The sequence below is a fragment of the Prionailurus bengalensis genome, chromosome A2, assembly GCF_016509475.1.
Source record: "Prionailurus bengalensis isolate Pbe53 chromosome A2, Fcat_Pben_1.1_paternal_pri, whole genome shotgun sequence".
Lineage (NCBI taxonomy): Eukaryota > Metazoa > Chordata > Mammalia > Carnivora > Felidae > Prionailurus > Prionailurus bengalensis.
In genome coordinates, this window is record NC_057348.1 from 52,617,484 (window position 1) to 52,641,761 (window position 24,278).

The 24,278-nt window shown below is 41.2% G+C and overlaps 1 protein-coding gene across 3 annotated transcripts in view; it reads left to right on the forward strand.

Moving 5' to 3' along the window:
* ATG7 (autophagy related 7) overlaps window positions 1-24,278 on the forward strand; it is a 247,227-nt gene that overhangs the window by 22,800 nt on the left and 200,149 nt on the right. For 2 of the 3 annotated variants that reach the window (XM_043588131.1, XM_043588132.1), the window contains exons 4-9: window positions 2,562-2,679; window positions 4,555-4,632; window positions 8,507-8,623; window positions 10,000-10,149; window positions 19,785-19,873; window positions 21,491-21,612. In XM_043588131.1, the coding sequence (XP_043444066.1) occupies window positions 2,562-2,679; window positions 4,555-4,632; window positions 8,507-8,623; window positions 10,000-10,149; window positions 19,785-19,873; window positions 21,491-21,612 (674 nt within the window). Of the gene's footprint in view, window positions 1-2,561; window positions 2,680-4,554; window positions 4,633-8,506; window positions 8,650-9,999; window positions 10,150-19,784; window positions 19,874-21,490; window positions 21,613-24,278 lie in introns of those variants that run through there. The other variant, XM_043588133.1, reaches the window with a different exon arrangement.

The following is a 24,278-nucleotide window of genomic DNA, read 5'->3' on the forward strand; positions in this document are numbered from 1 at the left end:
GGAAAGCAGAGATACTGGCACATGCCCCCAGGCTGAGTATGACTTCCTAGGTTCCTAGGGCATGCAGAGCTGTGCCTGTGGAGCAAAGGTTCCTCCAGGTGTGAAGAACAGCCTCTGTCTTTCTTTTGGGGGATTTATCCTGTCCTGGCCACCACCCTGCCTGTGTGTTCTGGAAGCTCTGGCCACATGCCTGCCTTTGGCCAGGTGTAAATAACAGGTGCAAACCAGCTTCAGTACTTTCCACAGTAAGCACCGTGAGACTGAGTGAAGTGAAGGCCAAGTTTCTAGAAGTAGCAACCCCAAGCAGGCCCAAGCTAGAGGCCTTTCTAAGATCAATTCTTTACCTGGTTAGTCTATATATCATTGTGAATTCACTGTTGGCTTTACTATATGGCGAAGATTTCTAATTCTGATCTCCTAGCAGCTTTATTTAGATATAATTTATATACCACAAAATTCACCCTTTTAAAATGTGTAATTCAGCAGTTTTTAGTGTATTCACCAGGTTGAGCTGCTGCCATCACCAATTTCAGAACATTTTCATCATTCTGGAAAGAAAGCCTAACCCCATTAGCAGTTACTCTCCCTTCTTCCCTTCTCCCACCCCTGTCCCCCGCCCCCTCCCCCTAGCCTGGCAACCACAATCTGCTTTCTGTGTATGGATTTGATTATTCTGGACATTTCATATCAATGGAGTTGTAGGAAACTAAACTAATATGTATCTAGGATCCAGGATTTGGACCAAATTCTCTTGTTTCCAAGTCCAAGGCTCTTTCCACTCCTCATCTGAGCCACTTCTGTGCAGAACTAGTGAACTTGAACTTGGAGAGATTGGCAGAATGGCTTTCCTTCCCACTATCACCCTTTAAATTTATTTCCTTGGCCACATCCCCTGGTAGAGCTTTACTCATGAAAAGTTCTTCTCCTTTGAGACTTCGGTTGTCCGCACTGATTAACTTGCATGAGTACTGATGTTCTAGGAGCCTGGCCGGTGTGCTGGCAGTTGCTCAAATTCTTGTGATGACACTTTGATACTGCATTCACACACCTGGGACATTCGGGCACTTAGGAAGAAGGGTACCTTCCTCTTGTGCTAGTATCAGATTAGCTCAGAGGTTTGCTCCTTCTGTTTCAGCAGTAATTTCTTGAAGCCGAGTCTGAATGTAGAAGGCCTAATGTGCCAACCACTGTGCTTCCTTCCTCCTCCCTCTAGGCTGAGTTTCGCCCCTTTTTGATGTCTCTTTCTCCTTAAGACTGTCTTTGATGTCCTCCTATCACATGGCTGAAAAATATTTTATTAGAGTAGCATTGTGAGAAGCAACCTGTTTGCTGACTTGTCACCCTCCAAGGGAAGGCTCTGACCATGTAAAGTTACTTTTTCCCCAGGACTTGGTATTTGAGCCCCACAGACAGCATTTGGCAGAGCCCTCTGCCCCCAGTGCACCCCTCCACACCTCTTCTAGGTTTTGATCTTCTGCTTGCAGCCCTTGTGGACCCAGTTTTACACAGACTCCAAGTGAAGAGACACAAGGTCTTCGAAACCATACAGCTCCCATCAGTGCAGTCATTAAAAATGTATATTCTCTCTGCAGTAGTTGTAATTGACAACAATATTAGGCGTATGTAACCTCTGAAACACAAATCAGTCATTTCAGAGAAGAGACCAGATGTTTCCACATCTGAATTTGTATTCAGAAGTAACTCATCTTCTGCTCCCCTGATTTTGACTATAAGGGGACAGTGTAGAGTGCGACACACATGTGACACAACAGATTGGTAGGTAGCCCAGGTATGACACATATTGTCTGTATGACTCAGACGACCACCAGGAGTTTGCTTAGCAGCAGCTCTGCATGAAACCTGTTTGGGCTGGGGAGGTCTGGGGACAGCCAGAAGAAGGAGACAAGTTCCCTGCCTGCAGGGAGCTTGCTGTCCTCTAGTTAGGTGTATACGACAATCTAAAATGGGATGCTCAGTTTCCTGTGCCAGCCATTACCAGAGGAAATGGGAGGGGCCTCCTGGAAAGAGAGGGTTTGGAGCAGGGCCTTGAAGCCTGGGAGGGTTTGAGTGGGGAGTAGGCAGTAGGCAGCCCAGTACCTTGGAGTGGGCTAGTTCTGGCTTTAGATTCCAGCTCTGCCTATTTTTATGTGACCTTAGGCAAGTTACTTAAAGCTTTAACTGAAAAAAAAAGCTGTTAAGAAAATTCAAACATTGTGTAGTTCTTGGCACAGTGGAAGTTCAATAAATAATGCTTCCCTTTTGGGTTAAAGATGGGAAAGAGTAAAAACTAGGAAATCAACTTATACTGGAGGAGGGGCAGTGGAAGAACAACATGCCAAGAGATTAGGGTAAAGGGAATATAGAGGCTTTGTGTGTGTGTGTATGTGTGTGTGTGTGTGTGTGTGTGTGTGCAGTGCCTATTTTTAGTTCCTAAGCGAGGATATTCATCTTTTCCCAAAGAAATGTGTGGTTGATCTTCTCTTTGCCCTACAGAGCACTGTCTTTTGTCTCCCACTGCTGTCCTGGATGTGCCTGCCTAACCATGTTTCTCCTGTGTCCAGGAGTGCTCCCACCCCAGCCCACTGCTGTCCGGCTATTGGAACGCTCTTTAACACCAACACACTCGAGGCTTTCAAGGCCGCAGATAAGAAGCTACTTTTGGAACAAGCAGCAGACGAGGTTAGCTGGGAAAAGATGATGTATGTATTCTGTTTTCTGTGGTCTCGGTAGGTGCAGTGTCTCTGATCAGGTGCATGCGTCTGTCATGGAAACTAGCATATAGTCGGTACTTGAAGATAGTCGTGGGCTTTGGTTTATTTCCCCAGCTCTCCTGTGTTGGCGGGAAAGTCAGGGAGAAGATATTCAGGCTCTCAGTTGGGCATAGGCAGGAGTTTCATCGCAGGGCAGTTGTGAAAGCTTTGCTGTTGCTCTCTAATTAGCATTTTGAAGCAGCTTGACCTGTCCCTGAGAGTTCTATTCCTGTGTCTGCATGGCCTTGGGTTCTCTGTTCTTTGTGCTCCTTGGCTTTCCAGTCCAGTCCTGAGCACTGTAATGCTCTCTGAAATGATCGCATAGTCTCTCCAGTATACTTCGGGCTAAATATAAACTATTCCATCTGATTTACAAGGCACCTGTGGCCTGGCCTCTGTGGTCTCTGTGGCTTTTCTCTCCTGTCACTCTTGCCCTCACCTTCTCTGACCCTGTCACAGCAAATCACTTATAATTACTCCACCTACTTTGGTTCTCACCTCTGTCCTTGGGACGTGGTGTTCTCTCTGCCGGGAGTGTCTTTCCCTTAACTTGTTCATATCTGAGTTAGTGTGAGGAATTAAAATGGTAGGACAGTTTATCCCAATCCCCTCTAACCCACTTAATCGAGTGGTCTTCGCACTAGTCTTAAACAAAAGAGTCTTATTTATGTGGGTGCCATGGTCAGAGAAGGAAGTCTTCTGCCTTTGGTATCCCTTACATCCCTCAAGATGCATGTAGCTTGTGACCCAGGTGATGATGGTTGTCCTTGGCCTGCCACTCAACTGCTCCTGGGCTCCTGCTGTGGCTGCACATTTAAAAGGCTATCTCCAAAGAGTTGGGTCAGGTCCTCATCCACCATCAAAAATCACAGATTGCTTCCCACAGAAATCCCACCCCTTGTTCTGGGGCTCAGCCTTCACCCCTGTCCACACTCCCCAGCAGTTCCCACCCTCTCAGTTTATCAGAAGTGGGGCCTGCTCTTCTCTGGTCTAGCTCCTCCAAGGTGATCATGTCAATAGCAGGAACTTCTCTTTGCTAATTTCCCTCTTCCACCCAGTGGCTCCTGTGGGTGCAACCGTTTGTCTTGTTTAGTAACACAAAGTATAGCAGCTAATCTTAGCTACTAAAACATCTTGTGATCAACAGCTGCAGCCCAGTGCCAGCTTCTGCTTCTGGCCACAGTACTTGCTGAGTATGCATCAACTCCTCATTGTCTTATCTTCCTGTCTCAGGGCAAGATAATCCCAAACAGCACTTCCAGAAATCCCCTATACCTAGTTCAAATCACCGCTTCCTGGAACCCCTTCCTGCTTCCTTTCCCTCCCACCTCCCCAGCCCAGTTCGGAGCTCCTCCCAAGATTTCCACCTCTTTTTGAGGTAGCACATCCTACCTGGTGGTGCATTCAGACAATTATGCCTGTCTCCTTCCTGGGACCCAAAGCTTCTTGAGGGTAGGGACTGTGTCTTTTATTCTGTAATCCTGATGTGCCTGGTAGATAATAGGCAGTTAGTAAATATTTGTTGGAGGAAATAATGAAGGCGTGAAAATGTCCTGGTTGCCTCCTTGGATGCTGAGACTCACTGAGAGGAGCACTCTGCGTTCTCTCACTTTCCCCAGGCCCCTCATGGAGTGTGGCTGGTGGAGAGGCCGTGCAAAGTGGCCAGAGTGAGGTAACATCCCACTTTATTGCCTGGGATGAGTGGTGCTGGGCCCTGGTGCTCTTCACCTCTGTGCTTGTCTTGAGAGTGAGAAACTCAGAGAGGCCTGAGAACCTGCCTTGACACTTCTCTTTCTTCTGGCAGATTTGGGAAGCTGTAAAATCGGGCGCTGCCCTCGAAAACCCTGTCCTCCTCAACAAGTTCCTCCTCTTGACATTTGCAGTAAGTAAATAGAATCTCGGTCACATTTAGACTGCTGAGATGCCCTGGCCGAGCCCTGGGTGCCAATAGGGCAGTCTGTGTACTTCTCACTGAAGCTATTACCTGGTGTTATTTAAATCAGAGCTGGTCAAGAAACACTCATTTGATTAGTGGCCCGAAGGCGCTGGCACTTATCACCGGTGCAAAATTAATTCATTCTTACTGATCTTACATACTGCATGGTTTATGTAACACAGTGATGCAAGTCTTGTCATTCAGGACACAATAAAATCAGCTTCAGGGAGTAGTGGTTCTTTGTTGCTAAAGTCTTTATTCAGTATAGTCTGTGGGGCTCGGTTGCTGGGTCCATCACCATAAGGAAAAGATGACATCTTGGGGATCCCGGCTATCCTCCAGCAGCTTCTGGACTAGAGGAGTTCACACTGCTCTACATAGTTTGTCCACACAGTTGTGTTTTTTTTTTTTTTTTTTTATTAAAACATTTTTTTTTTAATTTTTTAACATTTATTTATTTTTGAGACAGAGAGATACAGCATGAACGAGGGAGGGTCAGAAAGAGGGAGACACAGAATCTGAAACAGGCTCCAGGCTCTGAGCTGTCAGCACAGAGCCCGACGCGGGGCTCGAACTCACAGTCTGTGAGATCATGACCTGAGCCGAAGTCGGCCGCTTAACCGACTGAGCCACCCAGGCGCCCCTTAAAACATTTTTTTTACATTTATTTATTTTTGATAGAGACAGAGCACAAGTGGGGGAGGGGCAGAGAGAGAAGGAGACACAGAATCAGAAGCAGGCTCCAGGCTCCGAGCTGTCAGCACAGAGCCCGATGTGGGGCTTGAACTCACCAGCCGTGAGATCATGACCCGAGAGGAAGTCGGACGCTTAACCGACTGAGCCACCCAGGTGCCCCAACAGTTGTGGTTTTTTAAGAAAGAAAAATGTTTTGTGTAAATGTAACATCTAATGCCTAGGGAAGTAGGGGGAAGGACCTGGTCTTGGTGATGGGTGATATGGGGAAATGAAAGGGTTGATGATAGAGATATGAGCCACACACACACACACTTAACACACATACACGCAGGTGTATGTACACATATATGTACATGAGTGTATGTCTCTATATACCTACATATGAAATGAATTTAGTCTTTATAATTAGGTTGACTATATAATATTCTGTCAAGTGTATGTTCTATAGGTTCTTGTACATCTAGGTTGTTTCTAGTATTCACTATTTTGTAAAATGCTGCAGTGAACAATATTGGCCATACTGATTTTTTTTTCCTGTTCATTTTATTTCTTTAGGATAAATTCTCTAGAGAAGGCATATAAACGTATCGACGTTGATGTGTATTAAGTGTACTGTTTTACCAGCTTCATCAGCTTTGAATATTAATCTTCTTCCCCACATCTGTCTATCTATCTTCTTCCTTCCTTCCTTCCTTCCTTCCTTCCTTCCTTCCTTCCTTCCTTTTTTTATTTTCTTCTTTTCCTCTTTCCTTCCCTTCCCTTCCCTCCCCTTCATCCTCCCCTCCCCCCTCTCCTCCACTAACCTCTTTCTTTCACCAAGTTATAGGTCTTCCCTTTCTTCCTGCCCCATGAACTAATCCTGTTTCTTCTGAATGCTGCCTGATTTGCTGCCCAAGGCAAAGGAGAGAATGATAAAAGTCATACTGAAGGTCATGTCAAAGGCTGGCTATCTATAAGGAGCACATTTCCTAACGAGTTATAATGCTTTCTGTGTAATAGTGGGGGAGATAGAAAAATGTTTAAATTCTTCATGAGATTACTAGCTGCAATTTGGCATTAATAATTTGTCTGTAAATTTGAGCAGTTTTGTAGATCTGCCACTAAGAGAGAGATAAGTGGTGCTAGTTAAAGATTTCTGGGTTTGTTATTTTAACATCAATATATTTTCTGTACCAAGAATTCTAGTTAGTAGAATTGACAATTTGCATTTAATAAGAAAAATAACATTAGCTCTTAGTTAAAGTCTTAAGGCATTTCCTAGAGTTAGCGCGTGTATTGGCCCTGTTGCCCTTTTTACTGACCATTCTTAGCCTACCTTAAAAAAAAAAATTAAGTCTCTGTCTTTTAAAATTTTCAAATACAAAGGGCTTTGTGTTTAATTTTATCAAGATCCTTTGTATCCTGAAAAGAATTCTAAGAAATTCAAGCCTTTTGACTTTTGAAGATGATCTGATAAAGCTTCTTAGAAATTATGAAGTCCTTCATCTTGAATTGTTTAACCTTTGACTAAAGATCAGTTATGACAAATCATTTAAATACAAAGAAGAGAGTATAATCTCTGGAGGTACTTTTGCTTTTCTTTCTGCTGTTTTTAGGATTCAAAGGAACAGGCACTTCATTAATTTCTATTTTGTAGTTTGTTTTGCTGTTGTCAAAAGGGAATTTGTTGTCAGTTGATCAATTAATGGCAGAATTAGAGACTGGAATCTATAATGACTAGGCTTTCTCATCTAGACACACATTTATGTATACATTTATATTCATTTAAAAAGTTACGTAGTATGATTTCATTTATATGAAAATCTCAGAGTAGTCAAATTCATTGAGACAGAAAATAGATTAGTGGTCCCTAGGGGTTGGGGAGAAGGGGGAATGGGGAATTCTGTGAATGGGTATTTCTAACTAATAAACTAATGGGAGTTTCTACTATTGGAGTTTTCTTTTTGGGGCAATGAAAATGTTCTGCAATTGAGTGATGGTGGTACAACCTTGTCAGTACCCCCAGACAAACATTCAGGTGTATATTTTAACATGGTAAATTTTATGGTATATGAATTTTGTCTCAAAAAGTCATCAAACAACTATCTATTGTTTATTCTTAGTAAGATTAAAGAAGAAACATTGATTAGCCAAATAAACAGACTGATGGAGAAGCTGTCAGACACTGAGATAACTGTGAGATCCCATAATATGAGTGATTCAGACCACAAAGGCTGCAAGAGTTCAGGGCAAAAGCATCCAACCTGGGTGGAAACAGTTATCTAGAACAGCTTCATGAGTCATTGCCCCTGCCTCACTTCCCCTGGTGGGGAGCCATCAGATATACCCCTGAAGATATAATCTCATATCGCTGATGCTCCTTTGCTCTTAGAACCTCTTCTGTGACTCGTGACTCACTTTATCTCTGCCTGTATAGAGAGTGAGCTGCCCAAGGGCTGGACTGGGTTTTATTTATCTTCTTATTGTCAGAGTGTCTAATGTATTACCTTGTACATAGCAAGTGCCTAATAATTGTTGACCTGAATTTCACCAACAAAGTATTTCTGAAAGCAGCATTTTATTATCTCAGGCATATATAGGTTATGGATAGCACAGCTTCTTCAATACCATGCTAATTCATTTGACTGTGAAGAGCGATAACCATGTTTGGTGGCTGTGCCTCCCCAGAAGGGTCGTTGAGTATGTGTGGTTCTGCGGAGGAAGCTGATATTTTGGAAATGGAATTCTGCTTCCCTCTCCACTAATCAATATCTTTGTTTGGCTGAAGTTCTTTCCTTCACCCCCCCTATAAGCTTCAGTTTTCTGTCTGTAAAATGGGATAATAGTTACCTCTTGGGATGGTTTTGTGTATTACACAGTGATGATGATAATTGTCAACACTTTCTTTAGCAAGTAGATGATAAATATGTTTATCATGATATATTATTGTTTGGTGTGTGGGTATATTTTAGGAGAAAGACAGAAATTCTGTATTCTATCCTGAGTTCTGTTGGAGATAAGACTTTCTGACCAGGTGATTCTATGTTGTGCACCTCAATGTGTCTAAGTGGTGTTGGGGAATTACATCAATGAATGCATTTCAGTTTCATCATTGGTTATAATCCTCTTATATTCTTTCTTCTAGGATCTAAAGAAGTACCACTTCTACTATTGGTTTTGCTTCCCTGCTCTCTGCCTTCCAGAGAGTCTACCCCTCATTCAGGGGCCAGTGGGCTTGGATCAAAGGTTTTCACCAAAACAGGTATCAACAAATAAAGCAAAATGCAGGTAAAATTGGACTTAATGAGCTTGAGTACTTTAAAGGCAGGCAGTTGTCTGAATGAAGAGTTGGTCACTGTGGAATCCTCCAAAGGTGGCACTAGGAGCAGACTTATTTACAAAATGTTTGTAGAATCATTTCAAAGGAGTAGTCCAAGATACTTTTCCAGGTATTCAGTGACATTTGGTGAAAGGCTGAGCCAGTAGAGGAGCTATAGGAACATGTTGAAAGTCTGCAAGAATTTGCCAAAATGTGGTTTTCACTTTCATTGTAGAAGATCCCAAGGCACTAGTATACTTTGGAAAGAGAGTCTTTGAAACCAAATAGAAGACATTCCACTACCCTCACACCAAGTTGTGGAACTTCTACATCAGGAATGGTACACACAAAGGTAGTCTTTGTGGTCTAAGGAAGACCATAAGAAAGAGGTGGTCTGAAGGAGGGCAATGAAAATAATCAAACTAGTACAACACAGACCCTCAACCAGATATTCTGATTGTCATTGAGGCAAGGTTTGAGTGGCAAGATGATTTGGATTCATGAAGCATGTCAGTCATTAAGCCATGGATTCTAACACCAGGGAGAAACCCTTATTGATGAAAAATTAGTAATTTTGTTTAGTATAAATCAAACGTTGTGGTTTTGTGGAACTAGTTTCCCAAGAATAAGTGTAAGTAGAGGAAAAAGATTACGCCACGAGGACTGACTGCTGATGGATATGGAATTTCTTTTAAGAGCGACATACATGTTGTAAAATCGTTATGTTGTTGGGGCTCCCAGTTGGCTCAGTTGGAAAAGCATCTGACTCTTGACCTCACGGTCATGAGTTCAAGCCCCACATTGAGTATAGAGATTACTTAAAAAAAAAAAAAAGGCAACTTTAAAATTAGTTGATGGTTACATAATCCTGTGAACATGCTTAAAACGCACTTAATTATGTATTTTATGTGGGTGAATTATATAATAAGTGAGGTGTGTCTCAATAATGCTGTTATTTTGTGGAGAGGTTCAGGGTAAAATTAATCAGTGATGGATTCAGTGCTTGGTTATTACAGGAGCTAAATAATGTTTGGAGCTCTCTCTGTACACCTTTGTGGTTAACATCTTAGGGAACCACCATGCTGCACCATAAAAATGTCTCCTTGTGCTCCTAAGACACCACCTTGCACATGGGAAGTGTTACACAGAAGTAAAGTGGTATTATTTGGGGGGCACTTCTGTGTTCATTTGCTGCAAAAGAGTAACAGGGATATGCTCAGTCATTTCCAGTCTTCTGGCTTGAAAATACCTTTTATGTTAATTTTTAGCTCAGAATTAGATATGTGATTGGAGAATAACTCAATGTTTCCTGTTCTTAGATTCAAGCCCTTGAGCGTGCATATGATGATCTTTGTCAAACAGAAGGAGTCCCAGCGCTACCTTACTTCTTAATCAAGTATGATGAGAACGTGGTGCTGGTTTCCCTGCTTAAACACTACAGTGATTTCTTCCAAGACCAAAGGACAAAGGTCAGAGAAACTCTGAGTTTCATTTTATCATCCATTAAAAAAAAAATCTGATGTTCATGTTATGATAGACTACTACACAATTCAAACTCAGATTTCTTTGGCCCTCCAAAGAATGTTGTACAACGTTTCTTTGTCTTCACCCTCTCCCACCCCCTGCCATTCCCAGATCACTTTCTCCTCCATTTTCCTAGCTCACCTCCTATTGGGTTCCTCACTTCCTATTAGTGATAAAGTTATTTCAGTTTTTGTTGCACTATATTTTGCATCTATATTTTAACTTATTTCTAGAGTTACCACGTATTTCAGGCCCTGCTTACCTCTCTCCTGGACAGTTAGTCTTTTTGCTTCTGTCTTGCACGCCACCACAATAGAAGAATCTGCTTTAAACTGCTCACATCCACCCTATCTTTCAATGATCACAAGTTAATGGTGTCTTCCTTCTGGCTCCAAGCCACCTTTCCTGCCTCATTCTTCCACTATTTTCCTCATAAACCATTGTTCCAACCAAGTTTTCCTGTTGTTGTTGGGTTTTTTTTAATGTTTATTTTTATTTTTGAGAGGGGGCAACAGAGAGAGCAAGATGGACGATCCAAAGTAGGCTCTGCGCTGGCAGTGCAGAGAGCTTGAAGCAGGGCTTGAACTCACAAACCGTGAGATCATGACCTGAGCCAAAGTCAGACACTTAACCAACTGAGCCTCCCAAGCGCCCCCCAGGTTTTCCTGTTTTTAACTAGACAACCCCACCACCACCACCGACTAATCAAGTCTACCTAGGACTTTTTCTATATCTCTCTTTGACCTTGCATTGTGTCATCTGAAATCTCTACCTGTGAAGATCTTAAGAAACTCTCCTTGTTGGGATCCTAGCTCCACAGTGAAGCCTTCTCATAGATCTTCCCTTTTCTGATCTCACTACATTTATTCCCTGTTCTTCATTTACTGTTCTGTTCCCTTGTCAAATAACTTTTGTTCCATACTAGATAGTAAGCTCCCAAGGGCAGGACTGTGTCTTATGTATCTGCATCTCCATAGTGTCTAGCACTTGTCTTAGGTCCTCAATAAAAATTCTTCTGAATGAATCAAAAAGTACTGTGAGTGTCTGTTAGAAGTAATGAGGTATGTAGTAAGCTATCTCAGCCATATAAGAGATTGTAAATTAAAAATAAAAAATTAATGAATTTTATGAAGTCGTGAAATCAAGTAGGATAATTTCACTAGCCATGTAGACATATCAGAGTTGAGAAAAGAGAGACCTCTAACTGATGTCCTTATTATTCCTTAGCCTGAACTTAAGATACTTTCTTTAAGTACATTTTTTCCCCATTTACATTAGCATTTTCCTTCACAAAATAATACTTTCTTCAGTGCTTTGCACTCTATTTTCTATCCTCTTCTTTTCTGTCTTTTTGAAAAATACCAGTTGTGATCCACTAAGTGATTTGGACTCCAAAATGGGTCATCACTGTAGTTTGGACAATGTTGTGTGCCAAGTTTGAGAATACTGTCAGATAAATGAACTACACTAAGTATGGTTCCATTCGTTATTTTCATTTCCAGCTGCATCTTTCTGCTTTTAAATTCTCACAAAGCCATTCAACTATTATTTTAAGTTTTTGTTTCTTAAGTAAGCATTTTGTATATCTCCTACTAATCTTTTCCTGTTTTTCAAAGACTAAGATTATACTATATTCTCTTTTATTGTAGATTTTAGCATAATACTGTCGCAGTCTGTATCAACATCCTTTCTGATAGATAGATAACGTGACATTTTTGACTTATAGTTTTCTCATACGTCTTCCGTATTAGGAGTCTCCGTGTGCATCAAATTCCTGCCATCCCCCCACTTACCTTGAATTATTTCTTGGGAAGGAGGAGTTTCTGGATACAGAATGACTGGGTTAAAGAGTTTGGACACTTGAAGGTGTCCGATCGGTAGTGTCCTGCTAAGTGTTTGACAGCTAGCTCTCAGGTGGGGCAAAACCCTGACTGTGTAGCGTTTGCTTCTTCCTGGGGTTCCAGTACTCCCACTGTGGCCGGCATCAGGCTACCAGTGTGAGGTCCCAGAGCACAGAGATGGGGAGAGTTGGTAACAGCTGGCTCTCCCCTTTCTGTTCCAGCCAGCTCTGGCTCACCATTGCTTATTATAACTGGGACTCACACACTGTGCAGTTTGCCCTCCTGCCAGCCATGCACCTTTTACCAGCATTGGGATGTTACACATTTTACACATCTGCATCGGTTAAAGACTGGCCTTGTTTAAGTTCTTATTTCCCTCAGCGAAATGTTATTCCACACTGGTCACAGTGACGCTGCATCACCAACAATTAGTTGTCTTTCAAGCCACTGCTTGTGATTCCATCAAAAACAGCCCATATCACTGTTCTGTTGCCAGTCTTTTAGGAAAGCTTGCTTGGGTCTTCTGCTTTCTTCAGAGTAGTCGTTGAAGATTGGATGTTTGGGATACATTTTGTAATTTTAACAACATTAGCCTTTAATTCTAGGGTTTTAAAAATCTTCGGACAAGAGTGATGGCCAGGGAGCAGCAATTGGTATGCTATTAGCGGGGCTATTTCTTCACTTAGCAAACTCCACATCTTGGCAGCTGTCTGTGACATCGCTGTGCATTAGATACTTGAATTTTTGTCCTGTACTTTTAAAGCATGTAATCACCTTTGCGCATTTCCTGTTACATCAAGTGTTTGAGTAATAGATGTCCATTTGTCAGAGAAGTGTGTTTTATGGGATCAGTGTGGAAATTTCTCTAGCCCAGGGTACTCAAGTTGACAATTTCACCCTCTTTTCTTTCTCACATTGAATTTTTTCAGCAAATAGCTGGGTGGACCATAGCCAGAACATGACTGAACCACTTCAGTGAATTGTGTGCTCTCAGCCAAGTAGAAAGGAGCATTTATTTCGTCAGCCTTATAAACAAAGTTGTTTTTTTTTTTTTTCCAGTTACATTTTGTTTTTTTCTACTGATTTGTGTGATGAAAGGAAGTGATTTGCCTAGCTTCACAGAATGACTTTGTGGCAAAGCCAATTGGAGAACGCAGAACTCCTATCCCATGGTTATTTCTGACTGCTGCTACCACCAAACAAAAAAAATCTATTTACCCAAACAGTTTAGCTGGCCTACCTAGCATTGTGCTGACTAATAATTCCTACAATGATTGAGGTACCTGATTTGGTTCTGAAAGCACTTAAAGATTTTGAAATCACTTTTGAATCATCAAAGAAATACTAAATGACGTTCAGCCTCATGTCAAATGTGTTCCATCATTTTCCTGTCTGGATGCTTGCTTTTTGTACTCATGCATGCCTCACGTGGGTAAGAGAGTTACTCTGAAGCATCTCCACGTCGACCTCCCTTTATGGGTGATAGATTTCTCTTTAGCAGTTCATTCCAGCCCTGTAGCTCCTCTTAGGTCAGGTTGCTCTAAGAAACTTACTCCTGTTTTTTCCTACTCAGAAAAAGATTTCTTTTTTTTTTTCTTATTGCCTTCCTACCTCATGGCCTTTGTATTTAGTGTCAGAAATATGCTCATTCTCTGAAATTAGGCACCCACCTGTAGTATCTAATATGATAGTCTAACTTCTATAATTTAAATTCACTTAGTTCTGAGGCATCCAGGTGGCTCAGTCAGTTAAACGTCCAACTCTTGATATAGGCTCAGGTCATGATCCTGCATTTGTGATCTCACAGTCATGAAGTTGGGCCCCACATTGGACTCTCCGAGTGTGGAGGCTGCTTGGGATTCTCTCTCTCCCTCCCTCTCTCTCTCTCTCTCTGCCCCTCCCCTGCTCACACACATACACTCTCTCTCTCTCCCTCAAAATAAATAAATAAATTCACTTACTTCCAACTCTGCATTTATAGATGATAACACCTAAATGTAGAAAATATTTGATAAACTGGAATTTATCCCCTTGTTTTCTCTGCGGGTTAGGAAAAGAGAACCTTGAGACTGAAGGTAGAGAACTATGTAACAGTAAGATTGAACTGAACAGAGAGGTCAGTAAAGTTACTACAATAGAGTTTATTTACATTGCTGTTATAGTTCACATCATTAGGTGCTTGCCTTGTTTCCAGTGTCTGTGTCCAGGCAGAGTTCTCCAAAGATGAGAAACCTGGCATAGAGAGGTCATATGAGAGTAGGTGACTCAGGACATTGGATAAGAGTCCAGGTTTATTGAGTCACATTTGAAAGTTTGAAACTCAAGAATCTCTATACAAAAAGTATTCTCTGAATTGATACTATCTGGATTATTCCCAAATAAAACTTAAGTAGCCTTTAGACACCCAGTAAGATTGAACCTAAGAAATTTATATTGTCTTATAACCTATGTAGGATTTTTTTTCTCTTTAATGTTCTTTAAAGTTCTGTAATTCTGAAGCTAGAAGGAATCCTTTGAGATGAAATGATACAACGTCTCCATTTTATAGGTGAGGAAAGCACTTCTCCAAGGTCTGTTTTCCCCCTATACTTGTATGCCTGCCTGCTCATACCCCAAGGCTGAAAATCAGGTAGCTGCAGAATTAGGACGCATGCCTGCTGACCTCCACATCAGCTTTTTTCACTACATCAGGTCATTTTCTTCTAAGCTGCTTGAAATGTCACAGAAGTAGAATGCAGGTGTCTCCCCTCTCCCCCTTTTCTTGCTGGATAATAGAGTTGTACATGTCTTTGATGAATTTTTAAAAATTTGAAGTTGAAGCGATGATCAATAAATGTAGTTTGTCCAGCAGATGCCTTCTGTCATGATTGACAGCAGGCAACAAAAGTGTCCCAGGTGGTGGTGGTGGCAAACGGGACCAGAAGAATTCAAGGCAGACAGCTTCTTTGTTCATAGGGAGCCCTGGGTGGGGAAACATCATTCTTCGAGTTCTCTCGCTTCTCAGAGCAAACCCTGTGAGATTAAACTGTCACATTCTTACCCAGGAGAATCCCAGGGTCAAAATGTCACTGGAGGGAGAACCTGTGCTGTTGAGAAAGGACAGGGGAGGAAAAGGAGCCAGCTGAGATGCTGCACCATGGTCCTCGATGTGAGCTTCAGCCATCACCTCCCTCCGGCCGCCCCCCCAGGATCCCTGCCTGAAGATGGGGCATGAGAGACGGAGCTTTCCATATAGCGGGGCATGGAGAAACTGGCCGGTTCTGTCATTTGTTCGGCACAGTTTGCTGACTAGCTGGTACCATGCCAGGCACCAGGGATGGAAAGATGCATATGATAGACGACCTTGCTCCAACACTCACAGAGCTTAGAGGCCAGCAAGAGAAACAGATGTGAAATGCATCCTGTGTGACCTCCATTCTAAAATGCTTTCTTCTTCACATTTTAATTTTTCTAAAGTCAGGAATTTCTTGCAGTTGTTTTGTATCTTTGATGTCGTGACATTTCCTTTTCTGTACAGTTTGAGAGTGGATTTTATAATCTGTGGTGCCTTTGAATCAAGAAAATACCCTGGTTTAACAAATAATCACAACTACCGTGGGAAAAAATATAGGATGCAATGAACTCCATTTTAAGCAATCCTAGACCTGAGGTGGCTAGTGCCAAAATGATGGTGCACACAAGAATCACCAGAGGAGGTCACAAAGCACGTGGGTAATGGTACCGAGGGAGTGTGTGTGTGGTGGATCGTACTTTGAGAAATCGCTACAGACTCTCAAGAGACCTTTGTAACTTGGCTGTACTTTAGAATCACCTGAGGAGCTTTTAAATAAAACAACTAATGCTCAAGCCACGTGCCAGACCAATGAATGAGAACTTCTGGAGATGGGACCCAGGCAACAGGAATTTTGAAAGCTTCCCAAGTGATTCTCCTGCACATTCACATGTGAAGACCAAGGCTGGAGAGGGTTGAGGGGCAGAGTAGTGCTCCCCACTCACTGCAGATCACCTGGGTCCTTGTTAAAATGCAGATTCCGATCCAGCAAGGCTGGAGACAGGGAGTCTGAGATTCTGCATTTTTAAAAAATGTTTATTTATTTTTGAGAGAGAGAAAGAAACAGAGTGTGAGCAGGGAAGGGGCAGAGAGAGGGGGAGACGCAGAATCTGAAGTAGGCTCCAGGCTTTGAGCTGTCAGCACGGAGTCCGACACTCGGCTTGAACTCATGAACTGTGAGATCATGACCTGAGCCAAAGTTGGACGCTTAACTGACTGAGTCACCCAGGCACCCCTGAGATTCTGCATTTCTGACAGATTCCCAGGTGATGCTCTGCTGGTGCATGGACCACATTTTACAGAGAATGGAAAGACATAGAGCCAATCCAGACTTTTCAAGGTAATGAAAAATGGCCCCCCAGGCTTTTTTTCTTTTGTCTACAAGACCACCTTCTGTAATGGTTTGCAGAGTAAGTCTGTGGACAGGTCCAACTGCATCAGAATTACTTAGGCGAGGCTCATGACTGGGGATTTGAAGGCACCGATAATAATATTAGCAGCACTACACAGGTGGGGGTTTCATGTCAGTATCACACTCTAATCCTCACTACCTCTCCGTGAAATAGGTGCATGCTTTGATTCAGATTTTAAAAGCTGAGGCCTGAAGAATTTGACTCATTTGCCCTAGGCCACTCGTGTAGTAGGGGACAGTACTCAGAATAGTCTCTGCAAACTCTATTTGTAAAAGCTTCCTGGATGCTGATGTTTCATCTCCTGTGGAAAAGGAAATCTCAAATAAAGATACTCTGTATTTCCTGAGATGATGGTCATACATTTGAATCTGCATTGAATTAAATATGAATCTGTCTGTGTGCGTTAAAGACACGAAATGGATCTAGGCAAAAATGTTTAGTGTTAGGAGTAAGAACATTTCATACAGGGAGGGTAGCAAAAACAGAATATCCTTCAAATAATACAATAATTGTCTGATAAGACAATAGTAAAATTCATTTTCAGATATTTTTACTGAGCACAGATGAAGGCTAATTAATTGTCCTTCAATAGGAAATAGAAAAAAGTTACTGTACACCAAAACAATGAAATGCTCTTCAGCCACTATTGACAGTGATTGTAGACTGATATTTATTGGCAGAGAAGAGAATTCACAATAGAATAAGAGATATAAAACAGTATGTATAGCATGATATAATTTTTCTTTAGCAATAAAAATTATATACTAAAATAATTGTACAAAAGTTATACTAATAAAATATATTTATTCAAAGATAAAGTTATGGGAGGTTACACACCAAGGTGTTAATGTTGGTTTTCTCTGGATGGTGATCTTAGAGGCCTTCCTTCCTTCCTTCCTATTTTTTGTTTCCTTTCTTTCCTTTCTCTGAATATGGGTTAAGATTCTGCTTTCTATTTAACATATTAAGCATTTCAGTAAATAAATGGAATTGTTTGGACTGATCCCATTCTTATAAAACTAACTGGATCTAGAATAACCAAAATTCTGCTGTGTTTTTATTTAACCCAAAAATACACCCATAAAGGAAACCTGTGGGTTGATTTATGGTTCTCTCCCAGCTATCTTTCTTCCCTTCCTGACTTTCTCTCTCCTTTCACTCACTCACCCTTTTCCTTCCATCCATCCATCCATCCATCCATCCATCCATCCATCCATCCATCTTTTCATCATTCAACATGCATTCACTAAGTATCTGCTGTGTATATATGAACTGATCATGGGAAGATGAAAAAGATACTCCCTGCTCTCTAGATGCTCGCTGCTTCTTTTTTTTAGATACACTTTTCATTTTGGAGTAACTTTAGATTTATAAAAATTTGAAAGTACAGTAGAGGGAGGGTTCCCATATACCCTCTCCCAGCTTCAGTTTTCTGTAATGTTACCACCATACATTAGCATGGTACCTTTGTCAAAACTGAGAAACTGGCATTAGTAGGTTACTATTACCTAAACTCTAGACGTTATTCAGCCTTTACCCGTTTTTCTCACATCTTCCTTCTGTTTCAGGAGCCATTCCAGGAGACCACATTGCATTTTGTTGTCATGGCTCTTTTGTCTCTTCTGGTCTGTAGCAGTTTCTCAGGCTTTCCTTGTTTTTGATCACCTTGACAGTTTCAAAGAGTATTGGACAGTTATTTTGATAGAATGCCCCTTAATTTTGGTTTGTCTGATGTTTTTGTATGATTAGGGTTACGGGTTTTGAGAAAGAGTGCCATTAAGGTGAAATACCCTGGTCATCACATCATATCAGGGGTACCTGCTACTCACATGGCATCCCTGATGATGTTAAACTTGACCACTTGGTTAAGGTAGTCTTTGCCAGGTTTCTCCATTGTGTGGTTACTGTTTTTTTCTTTGGAAGTGGGTCACTAAGTCTGGCCCACTGTCAAGGAGGAGAAGGATTAAGCTCTACTCCTGGAGGAGGCAGTATCTGTATATATTGTTTGGAAATCTTCTGTAAGGAAGACTTGTCTCTTCACCTTCATATATTTGCTTATCCCATCATTTATTTGTATCAGTGTGGACTCCTAGGTATTTATTTAATACTTTGCATTATAATCCAATACCACGTTATTTATTTTGTTGTTCAGATGGTTCCAGCCTTGGCCATCGAATGCTGTTTCTGTTGGTTCTTGTGTCCCCTTGATGTGCCCCCATGCTTTTGTTTGTTGAGCACTTCCTTACTTTTTTTTTTTTTTTTAGTTTATTTATTTTGAGAGAGAGACTGGATGCACGCACACAAGCTGGGGAGGGGGAGAGAAAGGGAGAGGCAGAATCCCAAGCAGGTTCTATGCTATCAGCACAGAGCCCAATGTGGGGCTTGAACGCACAAACTGTGAGATCATGACCTGATCTCATGAGTCAAGCTCAAGAGTCAGACACTTAGTTGACTATGCCACCTGCACCCCCTTCCTTACTCTCTGGTATACAAGATGCTACAGTCTCTTCTTGTGTTTTCCCTGTTCCAGCCCTACAATTAGCCATGCATTCAAGGAGCCCTGATTCCTTTTATTGGAGGATGGTACTTAGAAATTAAGATCTGGGTGCTGCATGCTCATTGTCTTTTGAAAGGAAGAAGAGAAAATGAAAAATGGCATGTGTAATGTACAAATTGCTATGGAAGCACAACGGACAGAGTGACTGTTCCCACTAAAGGGAGTCTTCACTGAAGAAATGCTATTTGAAGTTAAATAGAGTTTTCCAGACAGAAGTCAGGGTTGAGGGAGTTGGAGGGGGAAGGAGTAGAAAGAAATATATGTTAACAGTATCAAGAGCATCTGACTGTAGACTTATAATGGCAGTGGCCCTTCTTTTATTTTCTCAGTACATAAACATTAGCAATCTTCACAGATTTTTATCTTTTTATTAGAGGATGGTCTCTATGTGAGCCTTGACAGTTGACTGTCTTCTCACCCCCTGTTTTCCCATGCAATCTTTCTTCTTTCTACATGTATCTAGTTCCTACTCTGCCAGGCCTACTGCAAGGCATTGGGGTGGTGCAGAGAAGAATTTTATAGCCCCTCCATCCAGAAGTTCTGGGGTCTGGTGTGAGATCCTTTTGCTTTCTTCTCTTCCCTCTAGCCCTTCATCAAGTGTCTAATTCTTAGTGCTTTTGCAGAACAGCCTATAAAGACAAGAGGAAGTATTAGCAGTGTCTGTACTGTGAAACTGACACGATGCTTGACTCACTCACAAAGTCTTTTCTGTTCACAGATAACGATTGGTGTATATGATCCCTGTAACTTAGCCCAGCACCCTGGATGGCCTTTGAGGAATCTTTTGGTCCTAGCAGCCCACCGATGGTATTTACATGTGTGTGTCTGTGTCTCTGTCTGTGTCTGTCTGTGTGTCTCAGTCTACCTATTTTGGACATTGTGTCTGCCTATATCTGTCTCTTTTTTCCTCCAAATGCATGTTTTCATTTCTGGCATGGAAACCAGATAATAAATCCATAAGTCAGTCATGATCCAATTTCCATCAATGATGAACCCCTAAGTAGGTGTGTTATGGAGCTGCAGATTCTGACCATACTGCAGTGAAGATATTTCAGAGTAGGGGCAATCACCCAGAGGTCCCAGTCCCCAAATTCTCCAGCCCCTCCCTCCACCTGTCTGGGTCACTCTCAGATCGGATTTTCCTACTGTTACCATCTTCCTTTTCTCCTAGCCCTAAAATAATGAAAACAGGGTATCTAAGGGGTCAGTATACATTTGAAAAGATGCTCAACATCATTGTTCAGTGGACATAAAATATAATGAGATACTACTCAGTATTAGAGATAATGAGGTACCATGCTGAGATACTACTACATACCTACCAAATGACTTAAAAAAGATGACAATACCAAGTGTTGTCAAAGATGTGAATCAGTTGGAGCCCTCAAACACTGCTAGGAAACTGGCAGCATCCCCCAAAGTTAAAACTATCTGTGGCTCAGTGATTTCTTTCTCAGGTACATAATGCACAGAAATGTGTACTCAGATAGATACAAGCAAACACACGTGCAAGAATTTTTATAGCGGCAGTATTCTTAATAATCAAACACCGGAAATAACCCGGATGTCCTTCAACAATGAAACGGATAAGAAATTGTGGTGTATTCATTGTGATAGAATGTGATGTTGTAGCGAATCTGAGTGAAATACTGATACACGTATCAACACGGATGACCTAATGTTGAGTAAAACAGGCTGGACCTAGGAGAATACGTACTCTGTGATTCCTTCTAGGTAAAGATGAGACCAGACAAAACCCAGGAATGGACGTGGACAGTAGAGTAGTAGTTACTCTTGAAGGGGGGTGGGCAGTGACTGGGAGAAGGCATGAGATGAGCTCCTTTATATTTAAGATTTGTGTACTTGTCTTTGTATCTGTTTTACTTACATAAAAGTGCTTAAAACAAATGAAGATAGCTAAATTATAGATTTTCCCCAGAGGGAGAATGGTTACACTTGCTTATCCAGGTGGTGAGTCTGTAGAGTGCACACAGGCCTCCTAACTAGTACTGACTGAGGTGCTGTTTCACAGAATATGAGTTCAGGGAGTGAGAAGGAGGCCCAGAAGAAACCATGTATGTCTTAGAGGTTCTTTTTAACATCTTGCAATCTCTTTTCCCCTGCATTGATGATTCATTTGTTAGAATTATTTATTTGCAACATGATTGTTATATAAAATTCACTTAGAAAGCAATCAGAGCCAACTCACTGCTCAGCCTCTAAACATTTGGACAAAGGAGAGCATACGTGTATGCATTCAAAATCTCTCAGAGGTTAAAACCATGCCCCAGGGGTGTCAGGGAGGCATAATTACAATGCTTTGAATACTCCAACTGGTTTTGCTGAAGCTCTTATGAGAGCTCTTTCTTTTCCTTCCTTAAAAAAAAAAAAATGAATTAATTAAAACCTGGCACCTGACATCAGGAGTAGCAGTTTCCAGTCTGTTGAAGTTCTCTGCTTCCGAGACCGCACCATGCAGGGGGTGAGAGACATTGCCCACAGCATCGTCTTCGAAGTGAAGCTTCCAGAAATGGCATTTAGCCCAGGTAATTTGCCGGTCGTTGAGAATGCATATAATTATCATTTATCAGAAACCTCATCAAGTTTAACTTTCCTTTCATCCCTTCACAATGGCAGCAGAAGGTAGAGAAAAGTACAGCTCTTACCTCTTTGCCCATGGGAACACCTCTCTTGAACAGAGGGCATTGCTCTGCTATTCAGAAAGCAACAAAGGCAAAGATTGTCCTCAGGAAATTTCCTCCAGGCCTTTTTTTTTTTTTTTTTTTTTCAGGCTTGAGGATTTTTTTTTTCTCCCTTCCTAGTTTTTGTTTCATATAAAATCTTTATTCCTGACCTTTCTTAGAGGAAGAATGTTACTTACAGATTTATTTGTTACATAAAGTTATATGTGATCCTGTTCTCCACATAGTAAACCAGTTAGCAAAAGTGCCATTTCTCCTTCCGTGTTTAATATTCTTTGTAAGATCCTGTGTGGTAGATACCATAAGTTAGGAAACTTGGGCTCACAGGTATTTTATAGATGTGTGTGTACGCAGATGTTTATGTGTTTATATACATGTCACAAAGATAGAATACATACTCAACTTCGAGTAAAATAAAGATGATAATACCCACCTCATGGAATATACCCTAGGGCAAATCTGGGTCCCGTGTAAAAGATATGCAATGTCTGGCGTAGGTATTTAATAAATGCTAATTTATGTTAATTTCTTATCTTACGCCAATCCCAGCACTCTCCAAAATGATCCCTCAGGTTTCTTTGACTTTCATGCTTTCCAGGGTACCTTTACATATGTTGTTTAATCTGCTTTTCACCACATCTGCGTTGTTCAAGACACATTGCTTTCTTTATAGTCTGGGGTCATGTGCTTAAGAGTGTGTGTGTCAGGGAGGGCAGTGGTAACATCTCTTCTGAGATGTCATTTCTGGAGTGCAGAAGTCAGAAGGCTTTAGGATTGACTCTGACAGCATTTTATTGGTGAGTCTTTGCCACAGCACTGATAAGTGTCTTAAATAGATTTCTCGGAAAGATTGAGGGTGGACTCGGCTTGGTCAAGCAGAGGAGAAGGCTGTAAGTTGTAAGTTCAGAGCCCTAAGAAATTCACTGCTTCCCTGCTGTCTTTAGATAGTTGCATTTGATTTAGCACCCTCTTCTGGCACATTCTAAAATAGCTTCCATGGACTCAACTTAGGTGCCATACCTTTGTTATTAAACTGCAATTTGTAGATAGTTCTAGGGGAATGGGTGAGTTAACTAACAAGTAATATGTGTCTGGTCTATGCCCCACAGGCCACTAGATGCCTTCCATACTAACTCACTCACTCAATCTTGCCAGCCACCCTACAGAGGAGGTACTTTTGTTTCCATTTTTATGATAAAGTCATTGGATGATTCTTCCTCCCCATTCCCAATTATCTTGCTGATACGTGGTGAAGCTGGCAAACTCCAGAAACATTGCACATTTCCTTTTGAAAAAGATGTTTTTTTGTCATCCAGTAATGCCTCTGCTACATTTTTTTTATGCTTGATACTGAGTGTAGATTATGTAATTTAGGAAAGGCAAGTTTTCTTTCTTTTTTTCATGTAAATTAATATTATCCCTCTTAGCTACAAATAAAACCTTAAATAAAACTTTGTAAAGAGTTATTCTATAGCATAACGTGAACTGAAGGTATTGATATAGTAGTAGTTTATGCTATTTCGAAGACATCCTATAGTTGCAATGGCACTGGTATGAGAAGTATGGTTTTAAATATCCTCTGTCATCTTTGGCTCCTCATGGTACAGCCAAGCCCACTGTCCACTGCTGATAGAAAAATTATTCTGGTAGCCGGCAGAAGGAGGCAGCAGACTCTGCAGAGAGTGGGAGATCCTTCATTTCACGTCCTTGATGTTCTCCTCCTGATTGTTCACCTGTGAGAAAACAAGACCTAATTTTCCCCTTAAAAAATGTTTTTCTATTAATTTGGGGCATGTCTTATGGATTTGATTTATATAGAGGCAGATAGGATAGATCAAGTATATTTTTTTCATTATTAATAAGCTTAAGGTATGTCTAATTTTCTTAGAAATGGCTGTAACATTTTGAGAACAGAGATGTTTTCACTTGAAATGAGATTTTATTTGTACCATGACTTCTTATCTGTAACAGGAGAAAGCTTAGGGCAGGGTTATTAATTGCAGAACTAGACTGTGTGGTTTGAAGTTCTTTTCAAGTTTTTGGCTATATGTTAGGGATGCATTTTTTTTTTTTTGAAATTAAATGTAAGACTAGTGAGAAAAGCAGACAAAATATGAATTAGTAGCATGTCTGAACTCCTTCCCCAGAAAAAAGAATTTTGAACTCTTAACCTTTTTTAAGAACTCAAATCTATTACATCAGTTCTAATTTTTTGTTATATTAAAAAAACACACACATGCGTGCATCAGAGTGCCTGAGTTATAATGGGAAGGGACATTTGTTTTCTGGCTCCTCACTGTGAATGATATGTCCAGCCATACTGGGGCCCAAGTAGCTTTTGAGGATAGTTGGCCCCAAGGTTTTCCCTTGGTTATCCTATCTCAGAAAGGAAAGATTGTGTCAAGGAAATCTACACCTTCTAGGTCCCATAATTATATTGAGCAATACTATTTTTAAAAACTAAGGTCAAACGTGGAAAAGTTCCCAAGGAAAGGGAAATAGAAGTGTTG